Genomic DNA, 15,657 nt, shown 5'->3' with positions numbered 1-15,657 from the left:
ATGTTCAATTTGGTTTAAATAATGCAAAAACACAGTGTTGGAGAAGAAAGTAAAAGTGCAGTATTTGCCATGTAAAAAGCTAACGTTTCAGTTCCTTGCTCAGAACATGAGAACATATGAAAGCTGGTGGTTCCTTTTAACATGAGTCTTCAATATTCCCAGGTAAGAGTGTTTAGGTTGTAGTTATTATAGGAATTATAGGACTATTTCTCTCTATACCATTTGTATTTCATATAACTTTGACTATTGGATGTTCTAATAGGCACTTTAGTATTGCCAGCTTAATCTTGGGAGTTGATAGGCTTGAAGTCATAAACAGCGCAATGCTTGAAGCATTGTGAAGAACAGGTAGTCAGCCTGCCACGCAGTCTCCTCGTGGAGTGCAATGTGTAATTGGCCATGATCGGTGTCCAAAAATACAGATTACCGATTGTTATGAAAACCTTGAAATCGGCCCTAATTAATCAGCCATTCCGATTAATCGGTTGACCTCTAGTTGCATTTATATATTTTTTCAGTGGAAGATGAAATTGTCCATCCCATTACAAACTAAGTATGTTTCTAAAAAACAGGTGAACCCTGTTGATTTATTTATTTCACCCATTTTTAATGTTATATCTTTTGTGCATCTCTGAGCGATGTTCTATCGATTCTCATGGTCATGTAATGTTTTGAGCTTTGGTTTGGATTTCAGGATACTAAGATGGAATGAGCTTTGGTTTGGATTTCAGGATACTAAGATGGAATGAGCTTTGGTTTGGATTTCAGGATACTAAGATGGAATGAGCTTTGTTTGGATTTCAGGATACTAAGATGGAATGAGCTTTGGTTTGGATTTCAGGATACTAAGATGGAATGAGCTTTGTTTGGATTTCAGGATACTAAGATGGAATGAGCTTTGGTTTGGATTTCAGGATACTAAGATGGAATGAGCTTTGGTTTGGATTTCAGGATACTAAGATGGAATGAGCTTTGGTTTGGATTTCAGGATACTAAGATGGAATGAGCTTTGGTTTGGATTTCAGGATACTAAGATAAATGAGCTTTGGTTTGGATTTCAGGATACTAAGATGGAATGAGCTTTGGTTTGGATTTCAGGATACTAAGATGGAATGAGCTTTGGTTTGGATTTCAGGATACTAAGATGGAATGAGCTTTGGTTTGGATTTCAGGATACTAAGATGGAATGAGCTTTGTTTGGATTTCAGGATACTAAGATGGAATGAGCTTTGGTTTGGATTTCAGGATACTAAGATGGAATGAGCTTTGGTTTGGATTTCAGGATACTAAGATGGAATGAGCTTTGGTTTGGATTTCAGGATACTAAGATGGAATGAGCTTTGGTTTGGATTTCAGGATACTAAGATGGAATGAGCTTTGGTTTGGATTTCAGGATACTAAGATGGAATGAGCTTTGTTTGGATTTCAGGATACTAAGATGGAATGAGCTTTGGTTTGGATTTCAGGATACTAAGATGGAATGAGCTTTGGTTTGGATTTCAGGATACTAAGATGGAATGAGCTTTGGTTTGGATTTCAGGATACTAAGATGGAATGAGCTTTGGTTTGGATTTCAGGATACTAAGATGGAATGAGCTTTGGTTTGGATTTCAGGATACTAAGATGGAATGAGCTTTGTTTGGATTTCAGGATACTAAGATGGAATGAGCTTTGGTTTGGATTTCAGGATACTAAGATGGAATGAGCTTTGGTTTGGATTTCAGGATACTAAGATGGAATGAGCTTTGGTTTGGATTTCAGGATACTAAGATGGAATGAGCTTTGGTTTGGATTTCAGGATACTAAGATGGAATGAGCTTTGGTTTGGATTTCAGGATACTAAGATGGAATGAGCTTTGGTTTGGATTTCAGGATACTAAGATGGAATGAGCTTTGTTTGGATTTCAGGATACTAAGATGGAATGAGCTTTGGTTTGGATTTCAGGATACTAAGATGGAATGAGCTTTGGTTTGGATTTCAGGATACTAAGATGGAATGAACTTTGGTTTGTATTTCAGGAAACTGTATTCCCTCTCAAACCTTTCTCTGTGATTGAAAAAGCTATGAACAACCTTCTAGAGTTACAAAATACTTCATTGGAGAGGGAGAGGTTTTCCATAGTGAGATGTATCCTGGTGACCTTTTTGTCACATTTGTCAGCTCTCAAACCTGACTCTGTTATTGAAAATGCAATAAAATACTGGCTTGGCCAGAGAGGTTTCCCACTAACTTCATGGACGTTAGTGTTAACCAATGCTCTGTGCCCAGTGTTAACCAATGCTCTGTGCCCAGTGTTAACCAATGCTCTGTGCCCAGTGTTAACCAATGCTCTGTGCCCAGTGTTAATCAATGCTCTGTGCCCAGTGTTAACCAATGCTCTGTGCCCAGTGTTAACCAATGCTCTGTGCCTAGTGTTAATCAATGCTCTGTGCCCAGTGTTAACCAATGCTCTGTGCCCAGTGTTAACCAATGCTCTGTGCCCAGTGTTAATCAATGCTCTGTGCCCAGTGTTAACCAATGCTCTGTGCCCAGTGTTAACCAATGCTCTGTGCCCAGTGTTAACCAATGCTCTGTGCCCAGTGTTAACCAATGCTCTGTGCCCAGTGTTAACCAATGCTCTGTGCCCAGTGTTAATCAATGCTCTGTGCCCAGTGTTAACCAATGCTCTGTGCCCAGTGTTAACCAATGCTCTGTGCCCAGTGTTAACCAATGCTCTGTGCCTAGTGTTAACCAATGCTCTGTGCCCAGTGTTAACCAATGCTCTGTGCCCAGTGTTAACCAATGCTCTGTGCCTAGTGTTAACCAATGCTCTGTGCCCAGTGTTAACCAATGCTCTGTGCCCAGTGTTAACCAATGCTCTGTGCCCAGTGTTAACCAATGCTCTGTGCCCAGTGTTAACCAATGCTCTGTGCCCAGTGTTAACCAATGCTCTGTGCCTAGTGTTAACCAATGCTCTGTGCCCAGTGTTAACCAATGCTCTGTGCCCAGTGTTAACCAATGCTCTGTGCCCAGTGTTAACCAATGCTCTGTGCCTAGCGTTAACCAATGCTCTGTGCCCAGTGTTAACCAATGCTCTGTGCCCAGTGTTAACCAATGCTCTGTGCCCAGTGTTAACCAATGCTCTGTGCCTAGTGTTAACCAATGCTCTGTGCCCAGTGTTAACCAATGCTCTGTGCCCAGTGTTAACCAATGCTCTGTGCCCAGTGTTAACCAATGCTCTGTAGTATCAGGGTGTACTCTGAGGTATAGTTTCAGGGTGTTCTCTGTGGTGTAGTATCAGGGTGTACTCTGAGGTGTAGTATCAGGGTGTACTCTGGGGTGTAGTATCAGGGTGTACTCTGGGGTGTAGTATCAGAGTGTACTCTGGGGTGTAGTATCAGGGTGTACTCTGGGGTGTAGTATCAGAGTGTACTCTGGGGTGTAGTATCAGGGTGTACTCTGGGGTGTAGTATCAGAGTGTACTCTGGGGTGTAGTATCAGGGTGTACTCTGGGGTGTAGTATCAGAGTGTACTCTGGGGTGTAGTATCAGGGTGTACTCTGGGGTGTAGTATCAGAGTGTACTCTGGGGTGTAGTATCAGGGTGTACTCTGGGGTGTAGTATCAGAGTGTACTCTGGGGTGTAGTATCAGGGTGTACTCTGGGGTGTAGTATCAGAGTGTACTCTGGGGTGTAGTATCAGGGTGTACTCTGGGGTGTAGTATCAGAGTGTACTCTGGGGTGTAGTATCAGAGTGTACTCTGGGGTGTAGTATCAGGGTGTACTCTGGGGTGTAGTATCAGAGTGTACTCTGGGGTGTAGTATCAGGGTGTACTCTGGGGTGTAGTATCAGAGTGTACTCTGGGGTGTAGTATCAGGGTGTACTCTGGGGTGTAGTATCAGAGTGTACTCTGGGGTGTAGTATCAGAGTGTACTCTGGGGTGTAGTATCAGGGTGTACTCTGGGGTGTAGTATCAGAGTGTACTCTGGGGTGTAGTATCAGAGTGTGCTCTGGGATCTTCTTTCATAGCTGGACTCATCTGTGTGTTATGCTCTTCTATCTCTTCTGATCTCTGTTTTGATTTCAAAGTGCATTGTCAGTTTCCCTGTGAATGGCTACATGACTGACCAGTTGATTTGTGTAATGTGTGTGCTCTGTGTTTCCCTATAGGGTCGTCTGTTGAATCTGAGCTGTTCCACAGTCCCCACGTTTGTTCTGTCCATCACAGCTACTACTCAGGTGAGGCATCTAGTTTGTTTAGATGACAGTTGTGTCAAAAACACACAGAAAAACTACTTATTTTCTATTCCTAAAAACATGAATTTAGTTTTTTTATGTATTTTTTATGCTTGTCGTATAAACTTAGACAATAGTCTGTACCAATAATATCTAAGCACCCCTAAATTGAATGTGAAAATGCTGAGGTGTTTTTTTTACTAGTCATACTTGTTGCTTTAGAGGTTTGCTGAAGACAAGACTTGAGTTAGGATATCTCCTGCTCTCCTGTTGTTCTGCTGTTACCTGAGCTTTGTGGGAATGGGATGTTGGCAGCGTTGAGACTCTGTGGTGGTCTGTGTCTCTCCGCAGGCCCTGGCTCTGATTGAGCTGTTCAATGCTCCTGAGGGACGCTACAAACAGGACGTCTATCTGCTGCCTAAGAAAATGGGTAAGACCTGGGCCCATCCGTAATGGCACCCTATATTCCCTTTTATAGTGCATTACTTTGGACCAGGCCATAGGGCTCTGGTCAGAGTTAGTGCACTATGTAGGGAATAGGGTGCCATTTGAGGAGCAGACCATTGATCTGCATACATACAAGTAGTCTCTGACTGAGCCTTATTGGTGAAAATGTTCATGAATTCATGTGATAAATGTGTACCGCATAGGTTTCAATGGGCAGTTTGTTGTAATGTGGCTCGACGTCGACACCTAGTGTTTTGTTTTTACCACGATGCTCCATTTTCCTAACAAGTATGTGTGGGTTGTAAGTAGTGAACTACAAAAGAGGCGTTCCTCTTCACAATCCACCTGTGTCTTCCATCCAGATGAGTACGTGGCCAGCTTGCACATGCCCAACTTTGACGCCCACCTGACAGAGCTGTCTGACGAGCAGGCCAAATACATGGGCCTGAACAAGAATGGACCCTTCAAACCCAACTACTACAGGTACTGAGACTTGTCTTTTCTCTATCTGATTGTCTCCCTATTGAAACATTTAAGTGAGCCTTGTCCGAACCAGAACTGTCCATATCTCCTGTTACAGGACATCTGGTCGAAGGGCCTTGAGAGCCATCAGGTCCCATTTTGAGAGTCTTTGGTATGACTAGACTGGGGATCAACTCTGCGATAGGGTTGGAGTGAGGACCACTATCAAATGTCAAGCTAAACAATTAGCCTAGGCCACAAACAAAGGAATACAAATAAATCTAAAAGTGAAATAAGAAATTCTAAATGCAAAATGTCAAAAACCAAGTCAGCAAGAAAACAAAAAACAAAACAAGTCTTCTCTCATCAAATATTTAGAGGTAATATTACCGGTTGCCACGGTAATGACTCTGATGAGGTTGTCTGTATTTGAGTGAGTGTGGTGATGGGTGTTGGGGAAAACAGTCCAGAAGGATGATCTGGCGTTTGAGTTTTAGATGTGGGTTAGTAAGTGGTACTAACTAGTTCTGGAAAAGGGAAAGTAATCATACACTCATGGAACAGGAACAGCAACACACAAAAAAATGATATGGCATGGTCCTGTATTACACTGATATTATGTAGATATATTCAATCAAACTGTAGTCACATGATTGTTTTTTTAATGAAATCATACCTACTGTCTATGTCTCCAAGGTATTAATGGAAATGGCCAACGGCGGTGACCTGCAAGCAACAACATATGGGATAAGTGAATATAATATCTCTATTTTATTTGATAAGTTATTAAAAAAAGGGAAGAATAATAATAATTTTGCTTTTGCTGAATGTAAATGTTATTATTAACATTGTCACGCATAATAATATTGATTATATTGATTATATCTAACTTGTCTGTCAGGTGCATGAATCTAACCATGCATATCAAACAGCAGAGTCCAAGTACATGTTCCAAATGGCACCCTATTTCATTTGTAGTGCACTACTTTTGACCAGAGCCTATGGGTAGTAGTGCACGACATAGGGAATAGGGTGCCATTTGGGACTTAGGCCAAGAGAAGTAACCATTAAAAATGTTAGTCATATAATTTTAGTCTGCTGGCTATGCTTTAATCTCTTGAAGTATCAATTTAGTCACAATCACAATGTTCATTAATGTCAATATGTCACTGTTACTGTGTACACACACACTGACATTTTAAATTAAGTACATTCCATGAGCCAGAATTGTGTTTGTGATCCTAACTGGACTGTTTTAATGTCTGGTGAAGCATTGAAGAAGCTACGTGTCATTAAGCTGAGAGTCGATGTGTCTTCACAGCCACTTGCTATCAGTTCATCTCAATGTTAAGTTTCATTCGTGGCTATTTGTTATGTTTGAAATTCTACTCTATTTTATAGATTTAAAAGCACAGTTTGTCCAAGTTGATTTGTAAAGTCTCTCATAGAAACTGTTCTGTTGTCGCTAAATGGTTCTGTTGATTTTTAAGTCGTATGTTGACAAGACATGCCTTGTGGTGATTTCTGCTTTCACTTGCTTATGTTGATCATCTAAATGATTTATACTTGTGATTGTTGTAACTGGATGTATGATATAGCAGCAATAAGCTCATCCTATAATTAATAAACAGAAATATACGTTTAATTTGTTTGTAGAATTTATTTGTGTGTGTGTGTGTGCATTGGCAATTTTAGCGTGTAAATCTTGTTGGGCAAAAAATAATAGTGGGATGCATGCCAGCAAAGCCACCATACAACACAACTTTTGACCGGTAGTGTAAATATATTTTATTTTAGCTAAAACATGTGGGGCTATAAACCGGTGGGGCTCTGCCACTGTGTGTGTCAGAGAGAAGCACCCATTTCCAGTGTTACATTCTTACATTTTCATTCTTCTAGTGAGGTCCACGTCTAAAACGACTTTTCATGTTCATAAATGCTCTTTCGCGCACTTTCCCGAACCTGTTGCCTATTGCCTTTTCAAAACGGTCCAGAATGTTAGCTCTCCGCCCTGTGTTCAGCTCTACTGGTGTGGTGTCGGGTTGCCTCCAACTCTAGAATATTCACCGGTTTTCCCAGAGCGTCGCAACGGCTGCAGTAACTAATATTAGTTACTGCAGCTGGGAAAGCCGGTGAATATTCTAGAGATTTACGTGTCACAGAAGAAGTGTGATCATTCTAGAAAACTGTTTTTATGTATATAAGCCATGGATCTCTCTCAGTTGAGGTATATCTTTTTGGAATAACCACACGACTCAAGAGCAAAGACCCGAACAGGGGGGCGGAAACCACTCAGGACTCAAAACGAGGTCCTTTAATATATCGAAGAGAAGAACCAAGCTGTCTACCGTTGTAAGTTATAATGTTGACGCAGACGGGCAGTTCGTAGACCATGCCTATACAGTTACCTTAAATTGATTGATTATTGATTCTTCTGACTATGAACAGGGAGAGAAAAAAACATGATATTACCAAAACCATTAAAAAATCTAAAATCGAATGTAAATAAGCAGTTATTTACATGATTTGAATTGTAGCTATGTAGTCCATGTCCATGTTCAATATTAGACACCTCTAGACATCTCAGTTGAGTGTAAATGAAGGAATCATATCATAAAGTATAAATGTCATAATAATAATAACATTAAGGCCTTTCATAAAATACAGAAAATATTAAATCATGATAATAAAATGTTGTTCTTAATCTTACTCATGCAGGAACTCAAACAACAACAACAACAAAATGAACCAAGATGTCTTCAGCAAAGGGAGTATCCATTGGCATTGACCTGGGCACCACCTACTCCTGTGTGGGGGTGTTCCAGCATGGCAAGGTGGAGATCATCGCCAACGACCAGGGAAACAGAACAACGGCCAGCTACGTGGCCTTCACCGACACAGAGAGACTCATTGGAGATGCAGCAAAGAACCAGGTAGGTCCCATGTCTGTCTAATCTTGTAGATTAATGTATTTTGTTTTCAAATTATTTCACTGCAGGTGGCCATGAACCCCACTAACACTGTGTTCGACGCCAAACGCCTGATTGGCAGGAAGTTCGACGACCAGATTGTTAAGTCAGACATGAAGCTGTGGCCCTTCAAGGTGATTTAAAAGTTTGGTTTTTTTTCGTTTTGAAAAATACAAGCTGTAAATGTATTACAACCAAGTGCTCATTCTTCTACAAATTGTAACAGAAAAATCACAAACAAATACACACGTACAGTGTACATAGATACAGGGTTACATAGATACAGGGTTACATAGATACAGGGTTACATAGATACAGGGTTACATAGATACAGGGTTATATAGATACAGGGTTATATAGATACAGGGTTACATAGATACAGGGTTACATAGATACAGGGTTACATAGATACAGGGTTACATAGATACAGGGTTAATGCATACATACATTTTTATTTTATTTTTTATTTTTTATTTTACCTTCAGGCAAGTCAGTTAAGAACAAATTCTTATTTTCAATGACGGCCTAGGAACAGTGGGTTAACTGCCTGTTCAGGGGCAGAACGACAGATTTGTACCTTGTCAGCTCAGGGATTTGAACTTGCAACCTTCCGGTTACTAGTCCAACGCTCTAACCACTAGGCTACCCTGCCGCCCCATACATACAAGGTTACATACATACATACAGGGTTACATACATACAGAGTACATACACTAAAAGACATGAAAAGCTTGAGTATATCAATAGACTTCATGACCTTGTTGTTCTCACTCTTCTAGGTGATCAGCGACGGTGGAAAGCCCAGAGTCCAGGTGGAGTACAAGGGAGAGACCAAGGCCTTCTACCCCGAAGAGATCTCCTCAATGGTCCTCGTCAAGATGAAGGAGATTGCTGAGGCCTACCTGGGCCAGAAGGTGTCCAATGTAGTCATCACAGTCCCAGCCTACTTCAACGACTCCCAGAGACCAGGCTACTAAAGACGCTGGGGTGATCTCTGGACTGAACGTCCTGAGTAGCATCAATGAGCCCACGGCGGCGGCTATCGCCTACGGCCTGGACAAAGGCAAGAGAGGGGAGCGCAATGTTCTCATCTTTGATCTCGGCGGAGGCACCTTTGACATCTCCATCCTGACCATCGAGGACGGGATATTCGAGGTGAAGGCCACAGCTGGAGACACACACCTGGGAGGGGAGGATTTTGACAACCGCCTGGTCAACCACTTTGTGGAGGAGTTCAAGAGGAAGAACAAGAAGGACATCAGCCAGAACAAGAGGGCAGTGAGAAGGCTGAGGACAGCCTGTGAGAGGGCCAAGAGAACTCTCTCCTCCAGTTCCCAGGCCAGCATCGAGATCAACTCCCTCTTCGAAGGCATGGACTTCTACACCTCCATCACCAGGGCTCGGTTTGAAGAACTCAACTCGGAGCTCTTCAGGGGAACCCTGGACCCGGTCGAGAAGGCCCTGAAAGACGCTAAGATGGACAAGGCTCAGGTCCACGAGATAGTCCTGGTCGGTGGCTCCACTCGAATCCCTAAGATTCAGAAGCTCCTGCAGGACTTCTTTAATGGAAGGGAACTCAACAAGAGCATCAACCCAGATGAAGCGGTGGCTTACGGCGCTGCCGTCCAGGCGGCCATCTTGATGGGCGACACCTCTAAGAATGTCCAGGACCTTCTCCTCCTTGACGTGGCTCCTCTGTCCCTGGGCATCGAGACGGCTGGAGGGGTCATGACCGCCCTGATCAAACGTAACACCACCATCCCCACCAAGCAGACCCAGATCTTCTCCACCTATGCTGACAACCAGCCAGGTGTGCTCATCCAGGTGTACGAGGGAGAGAGAGCCATGACCAAGGACAATAATCTGCTGGGAAAGTTTGAGCTCACGGGTATCCCTCCCGCTCCGAGAGGAATTCCACAGATCGAGGTGACCTTTGACATCGACGCTAACGGCATCCTGAACGTGTCGGCGGTGGATAAAAGTACAGGCAAGGAGAACAAGATCACCATCACCAACGACACGGGGCGACTCAGTAAAGAAGACATAGAGAGGATGGTGCAGGACTCAGACAAATACAAAGCTGAGGACGATGCCCAGAGGCAGAAGATAGCAGCCAAGAACGGGTTGGAGTCCTACACGTTCAACATGAAGACTAGTGTAGAAGATCCAAACCTGGCAGGGAAGATCAACGAGGATGACAAGAAGAAGGTTGTTGAGAAGTGCAACCAAACTATCTCCTGGTTGGAGAACAACCAGATGGCTGAGAAAGAGGAGTTTGAATACCAACAGAAGGAGCTGGAGAGAGTGTGTAACCCAATCGTATCCAAGCTCTACCAGGGGGCGGGAGGGGCTAGTCCAATGGGGAGTTGTGGCAGCCAGGCTGGGGGCGGTGCTAGCTCCCAGGGCCCTACCATTGAAGAGGTAGACTAAATAATCAATCAGTAAATCAATTGCCAATCAATCAGTAAATCAATTGCCGATCAATCACTAAAGAGGCCTCATAAGCTAATGGTGCTTCTAATATAGGTACTGTTTGTCAGCTAGCTCAACATTCATAGCACTATATATGTACATAGATTTGCTGTCACTACAAGTGCACTTTATTTTTTGTGTCAAATCTTCAATCCTAAACTGTTTGCAGAAATTCATTAAATGGTGATTACGTGCATCAGAATTATGAGAGCAATATTTATTTTTTATTTATTTGACCACTAAGTGAAATGCCATGCCCATTTGTTTTTGTATCATTCTTCTCACGTACACTCTCTCACAATACAACCACAGTTCAGATAAATGTATTTTCTTATTTTTATAAATCCTTTGTAATTATATTACCATTCAAATGTAAAAAAATAAAAATAAAAATACTATACTCAAGTTTATACTCAAGTAATAATCGTGTTTATAAACAATGTACTCTACAACAGTAGAGTGATTGACATTGATATTCAAACCAAACTTCATTATGTATGTTTCAATGGATTATTCACTCTATACTCAAGTGAACATAAATACGTCCCAAATGGAGCCCTATTCCCCATATAGTGCACTACTTTTGACCAGAACCCTATGGCACCCTATTCCCTATATAGTGCACTACTTTTGACCAGAGCCCTATGGAACCCTATTCCCTATATAGTGCACTACTTTTGACCAGTGCCCATAGGGTAGTGGACTAAGTAGTGGACTATGTAGGGAAATAGGGTTTCATTCAATTATGTGTTCAATTAAACCCATAACAGTTTAAATGATTGGTTTCTTTAGTTTATTCTCAAGATGTTACGCATTAAATATGTACACTAGATGGCAGAGTTAGGCAAGCAAAGAAACTCACTATTTCAAAATAGGTTATTTTGAACCTGTTCACCTGTTGAAGCTGACTTGTTTTATGTAATAAATATGAATATGCTAATTTACACTTAGTGTAAACACTAAGCAGCCTATGTGAGCAGAAAAAAGGTAGGGGCGTGGATCAGAAAACCAGTCAGTATCTGGTGTGACCACCATTTGCCTCATGCAGTGTGACATTTCCTTCGTTTAGAGTTGATCAGGCTGTTGATTGGTGGCCTGTGGAATGTTGTCCCACTCCTCTTCAATGGCTGTGCGAAGTTGCTGAATATTGGCGGGATCTGGAACACGCTGTCGTACATGTCGATCCAGAGCATCCCAAACATGCTCAATGGGTGACATGTCTGGTGAGTATGCAGGCCATGGAAGCACTGGGACATTTTCAGCTTCCAGTAATTGTGAAACATGGATTGCATTATCACGCTGAAACATGAGGTGATGGTGACGGGAGAATGACACGACAAAGGGCCTCAGGATCCCGTCACTGTATCTCTGTGCAATTTTATTCGTTGTCTGTAGCTTATGCCTGCCCATATCATATCATATGTGGCATTGTGTTGTGTGACAAAACTGCACATTTTAGAGTGGCCTTTTATTGTCCGCGGCACAACGTGCACTTGTGTAATGATCATGCTGTTGAAACAGCTTATTGATATGCCACACCTGCCAGGTAGATGGATTATCTTGGCAAAGTAGAAAAACTCACTAAAAGAGATGTAAACAAATTTGTGCACAACATTTGAGAGAAATAAGCTTTTGGTGTGCAAGGAACAATTCTGGGATGTTATATTTCAGATTATTGAACATATATATACATTTTTTTTTTAACTAGGCAAGTCAGTTAAGAACAAATTCTTATTTTCAATGACAGCCTAGGAACAGTGGGTTAACTGCCTGTTCAGGGGCAGAACGACAGATGTGTACCTTGTCTGCTGGGGGGTTTGAACTTGCAACCTTCCGGTTACTAGATCAACACTCTAACCACTAGGGTACCCTGGGACTCACACTTCATGTGTTGTTCAGTGTTTTTGTTCAGTGTACAGTTCAGTGTACACACTTATTTCCAAAGTGGTCATGGCATTAGGACACAACAGGCAGTGTTAATGCTTATTCTATCCCCATGCAATTGTTGTTTTTCTTCTTCATTCAACAGTTAAGTAGATACAAGGATAACTTGGTGGTAATGCATTTATGTCAAATCCGCCTCCTCAAATGAAGGAGACGTATCTTAGTCAAAGAGCATCAGTGTGAGGAAGAGAAACATTCAAGAGTGAAGTACAGGCATCGCATCATATTCCCTCCTGATTGCAAGGGCACATGTGTTTACGAGAAGGAGAAGTGAAAGCTCCTCTTGCACAACATCACTTATTAATAAGATAGAAGAAAAATAATTGTTGATACTATAGAAAATACAATCACGATGCTCCGATTTTCTAATGATGTTGTTATGAAGAGGTGATCCATGGGTAATAACGACTGTTACTTCTTGCCCATATCTCAAAGGACTTGTATAAGTGCTGATCAGCACCTTGGCAGCAACACATGAGGAATTTATATAGACAATGATGTGTAGTTTGAAATACACCTGCTGTATTACAGCAAAGGAAGCTGCCCATCTTTCAAGGCCCTCACAGTAGTGTAACTCATATCATTTCATATTTATAGAGGTGTTTGTGTGTGTGTGTGAATTCATTGTTTAGCTATCCTTATTGAATCTCTCTCTATATATAATGAGGTGTACCCTTGATGTGTCCTCAGCCTACATTGCACAGCGTACCCAACAAGTTGCTGACACAGGCATGAATCTACAGATGGTGATATTTTATTAAATATTAAATTAAATTAAAGGGAGTGCCATAGAATAATATCTCCTTCAAATGACTCTTCAGCGCAAAAAGGGTTAATTTATTGGGGCTGTTGCACGCCCCAGGCAGCCTGCAGGATGTGTTGGTTGTGTCGTCTCTGACTGACTATGGTGAGGCTGAGGGAGGAGGAGGAGGGAGGATACTTCTGGTTGGAGAAGCAAAAGATCCTGAACCTTCCTGAAAAACAACCTCACACATCTCACGCGCCTCTCTGCCTCGAGGACGACATCGTCGCAAATTGACGGAATATTCCAAGCGCGTTTATCCATTTGGATCATAGGGGTCAACTTTCATGTTAAAGAAACTTGTTCGATTTCTTTTTTTTTTTTTGAAGGGGGGGGGACTCAGATGGATTTCGTGACTAAGGTGAGGACCTTGGGTTATTGCTTTTAAGCGGCTCCAATCACTTGACAACAGTCACATAGAAATAGCAGCTCTCCAAATTTGCACAATTTATAGATTCGATGTAGAATACAAAACTCCCAATATTCCATCATTTGAAACTCTCGTTTAAGGTCGCGAAGTATGTATCCTTGACTGAACTGTTGAATTATTGAACTACAACATTTGCTTATTTATAGACATTAGGCTATAAATAATTTATATTAGTACACACATATTTTGTGAACAAAAGCCCGCCAATCCCAGATTTATAGAGATATTTTGAGATTGCGAACATTATTTAGGGGAGGTATTTATCGCAGGTGGTTTTTATTCAAGGCCACTCTGTCTGCCGCTCGCATTGGACTTGTTGAAGCAGAGAACCAACTGTCGACGGGACGAAGAGTTGGATAAATGAGTCGTATCACAAGGACTGACATGAGAACGAACTCTGAACCGTCACCGTGTAGTTGCTTCAGGGGTATATAATAAAGGATAAACATAAACCAACGGAATAACCAACCGTCTATTCATCTAAATCTATGATCAGCTCGGTGTGTGTTTCGTCTTACCGAGGACGAAAGTCAGGTAACAAACCTCCGTCCAAGACATGTCTGAAGGAAGAGATGACCAGGGGGGAGGACTCGGAGAAAATTGTTATCAATGTTGGTGGCACAAGACACGAAACTTACAAGAGCACACTTAGGACCCTACCGGGGACACGCCTGGCCTGGTTAGCCGACCCGCCAGAGACAAACACAAACAAGGAATCCCTCCCCGTAGGGCACATATCGCCAACTACAAACGAGTTATTTTTCGACAGGCACCCTGGCATATTCGCTTATGTGTTGAACTATTATAGGACTGGCAAGCTTCATTGCCCCGCCGATGTCTGCGGGCCTCTTTTTGAAGAGGAGTTGGCGTTTTGGGGGATAGATGAGACCGACGTGGAGCCGTGTTGCTGGATGACATACCGGCAGCATCGGGACGCAGAGGAGGCACTGGACATATTCGAACCACCGGACCCAGATGACACGGACGATGAACTACCCAGACGGTTCGGCATTGAGGACTGCCCGGAAAGATCGAGGGGATGCTGCGAAGTTTGTCAACCAAAGATATGGGCACTCTTTGAGGACCCCTACTCATCCAGGGCTGCTAGAGTAAGTGTACCTTTTTGTTTGTTTTGCATAATAAACCATGCTTATAAACCAGGGTCGCTACAATACTATTGTAATTTGTAGGAATAGGCGTCCTGTTCACAAACTCTCACAGTTAATCTTTAGAATAATGCAATGCAATCAACAGGTGTTGTAGAGAGCGTGTCCGCCGACGCGCCACCGACAATCAACAGGTGTGTGTGTCTGTTCTCAGTTGCATCTGGCTGCTGTGGAACACCAAACAAGACAAGCCGCTAGCAGGAAAGAATGCGCTGGTGTGGAAATAGCATCGTACGAGAATGATGTTGTGTCACTAAATTCAAAGCCATATTATTTTCCTGGGGTCGTTTAATTAACATAGGGGTTACACATATCAAATCTAATTTTTTGGGGTCACATACACGTATTTACCAGATGTTATTGAGGGTGTAGCTCTACAGGTTACCATTAATGACGTGAGGATTCTATGACGAGAATGCAATCTCTGGCATTATGTACTACTACAGTATATATAAAACACACTAAAGTAAACCATTCAAGTCCAATTCAGATACGTTGAAGTCTTATAGCCCTATTTTCATGTTCACCTATGACTGTCCCTACGACTGTCCCTACGACTGTTCCTATGACTGTCCCTATGACTGCCCCTATGACTGTCTTGCCCTGGCACCTTATCATAGCAGTAACAGCCATGAGCAGCATGAATGGTTGTTATCTCTCTGTCATGAATGTGTGTCATATTGTGTCTCATGCTCATCACTTAAAAATAGACTCTTTATATGTTTTCGTAAGTAGGCAGATTTCCATTGA

The 15,657-nt window shown here is 42.2% G+C and overlaps 2 protein-coding genes and 1 pseudogene across 4 annotated transcripts in view; all 3 read left to right on the top strand.

The window, feature by feature from the left end:
* The window catches only part of LOC109875711 (S-adenosylhomocysteine hydrolase-like protein 1), a 53,506-nt gene extending 46,737 nt beyond the window's left edge, over positions 1–6,769 (top strand). For 2 of the 3 annotated variants that reach the window (XM_031803831.1, XM_031803833.1), the window contains 4 exons: positions 4,150–4,218; positions 4,567–4,645; positions 5,025–5,145; positions 5,821–6,769. In XM_031803831.1, coding sequence (XP_031659691.1) covers positions 4,150–4,218; positions 4,567–4,645; positions 5,025–5,145; positions 5,821–5,827 — 276 coding nt within the window. In that variant the 3' untranslated portion in view covers positions 5,828–6,769. Of the gene's footprint in view, positions 1–4,149; positions 4,219–4,566; positions 4,646–5,024; positions 5,153–5,820 lie in introns of those variants that run through there. The other variant, XM_031803832.1, reaches the window with a different exon arrangement.
* Positions 6,770–7,208: 439 nt separating this feature from the next.
* Positions 7,209–10,975, top strand: LOC109875716 (heat shock 70 kDa protein-like; annotated as a pseudogene).
* Positions 10,976–13,413: 2,438 nt separating this feature from the next.
* Positions 13,414–15,657, top strand: part of LOC109875720 (potassium voltage-gated channel subfamily C member 1-like) — a 91,879-nt gene continuing 89,635 nt past the window's right edge. The window contains exon 1 of the mRNA XM_031804241.1: positions 13,414–14,850. Within this exon, the coding sequence (XP_031660101.1) occupies positions 14,230–14,850 (621 nt within the window). The 5' untranslated portion in view covers positions 13,414–14,229. The remainder of the gene's footprint in view (positions 14,851–15,657) is intronic.

The sequence above is a fragment of the Oncorhynchus kisutch genome, linkage group LG24, assembly GCF_002021735.2.
Source record: "Oncorhynchus kisutch isolate 150728-3 linkage group LG24, Okis_V2, whole genome shotgun sequence".
Lineage (NCBI taxonomy): Eukaryota > Metazoa > Chordata > Actinopteri > Salmoniformes > Salmonidae > Oncorhynchus > Oncorhynchus kisutch.
Note: the sequence above shows the minus strand (reverse complement) of the source record. Positions and strands in the feature narration are given on the sequence as shown.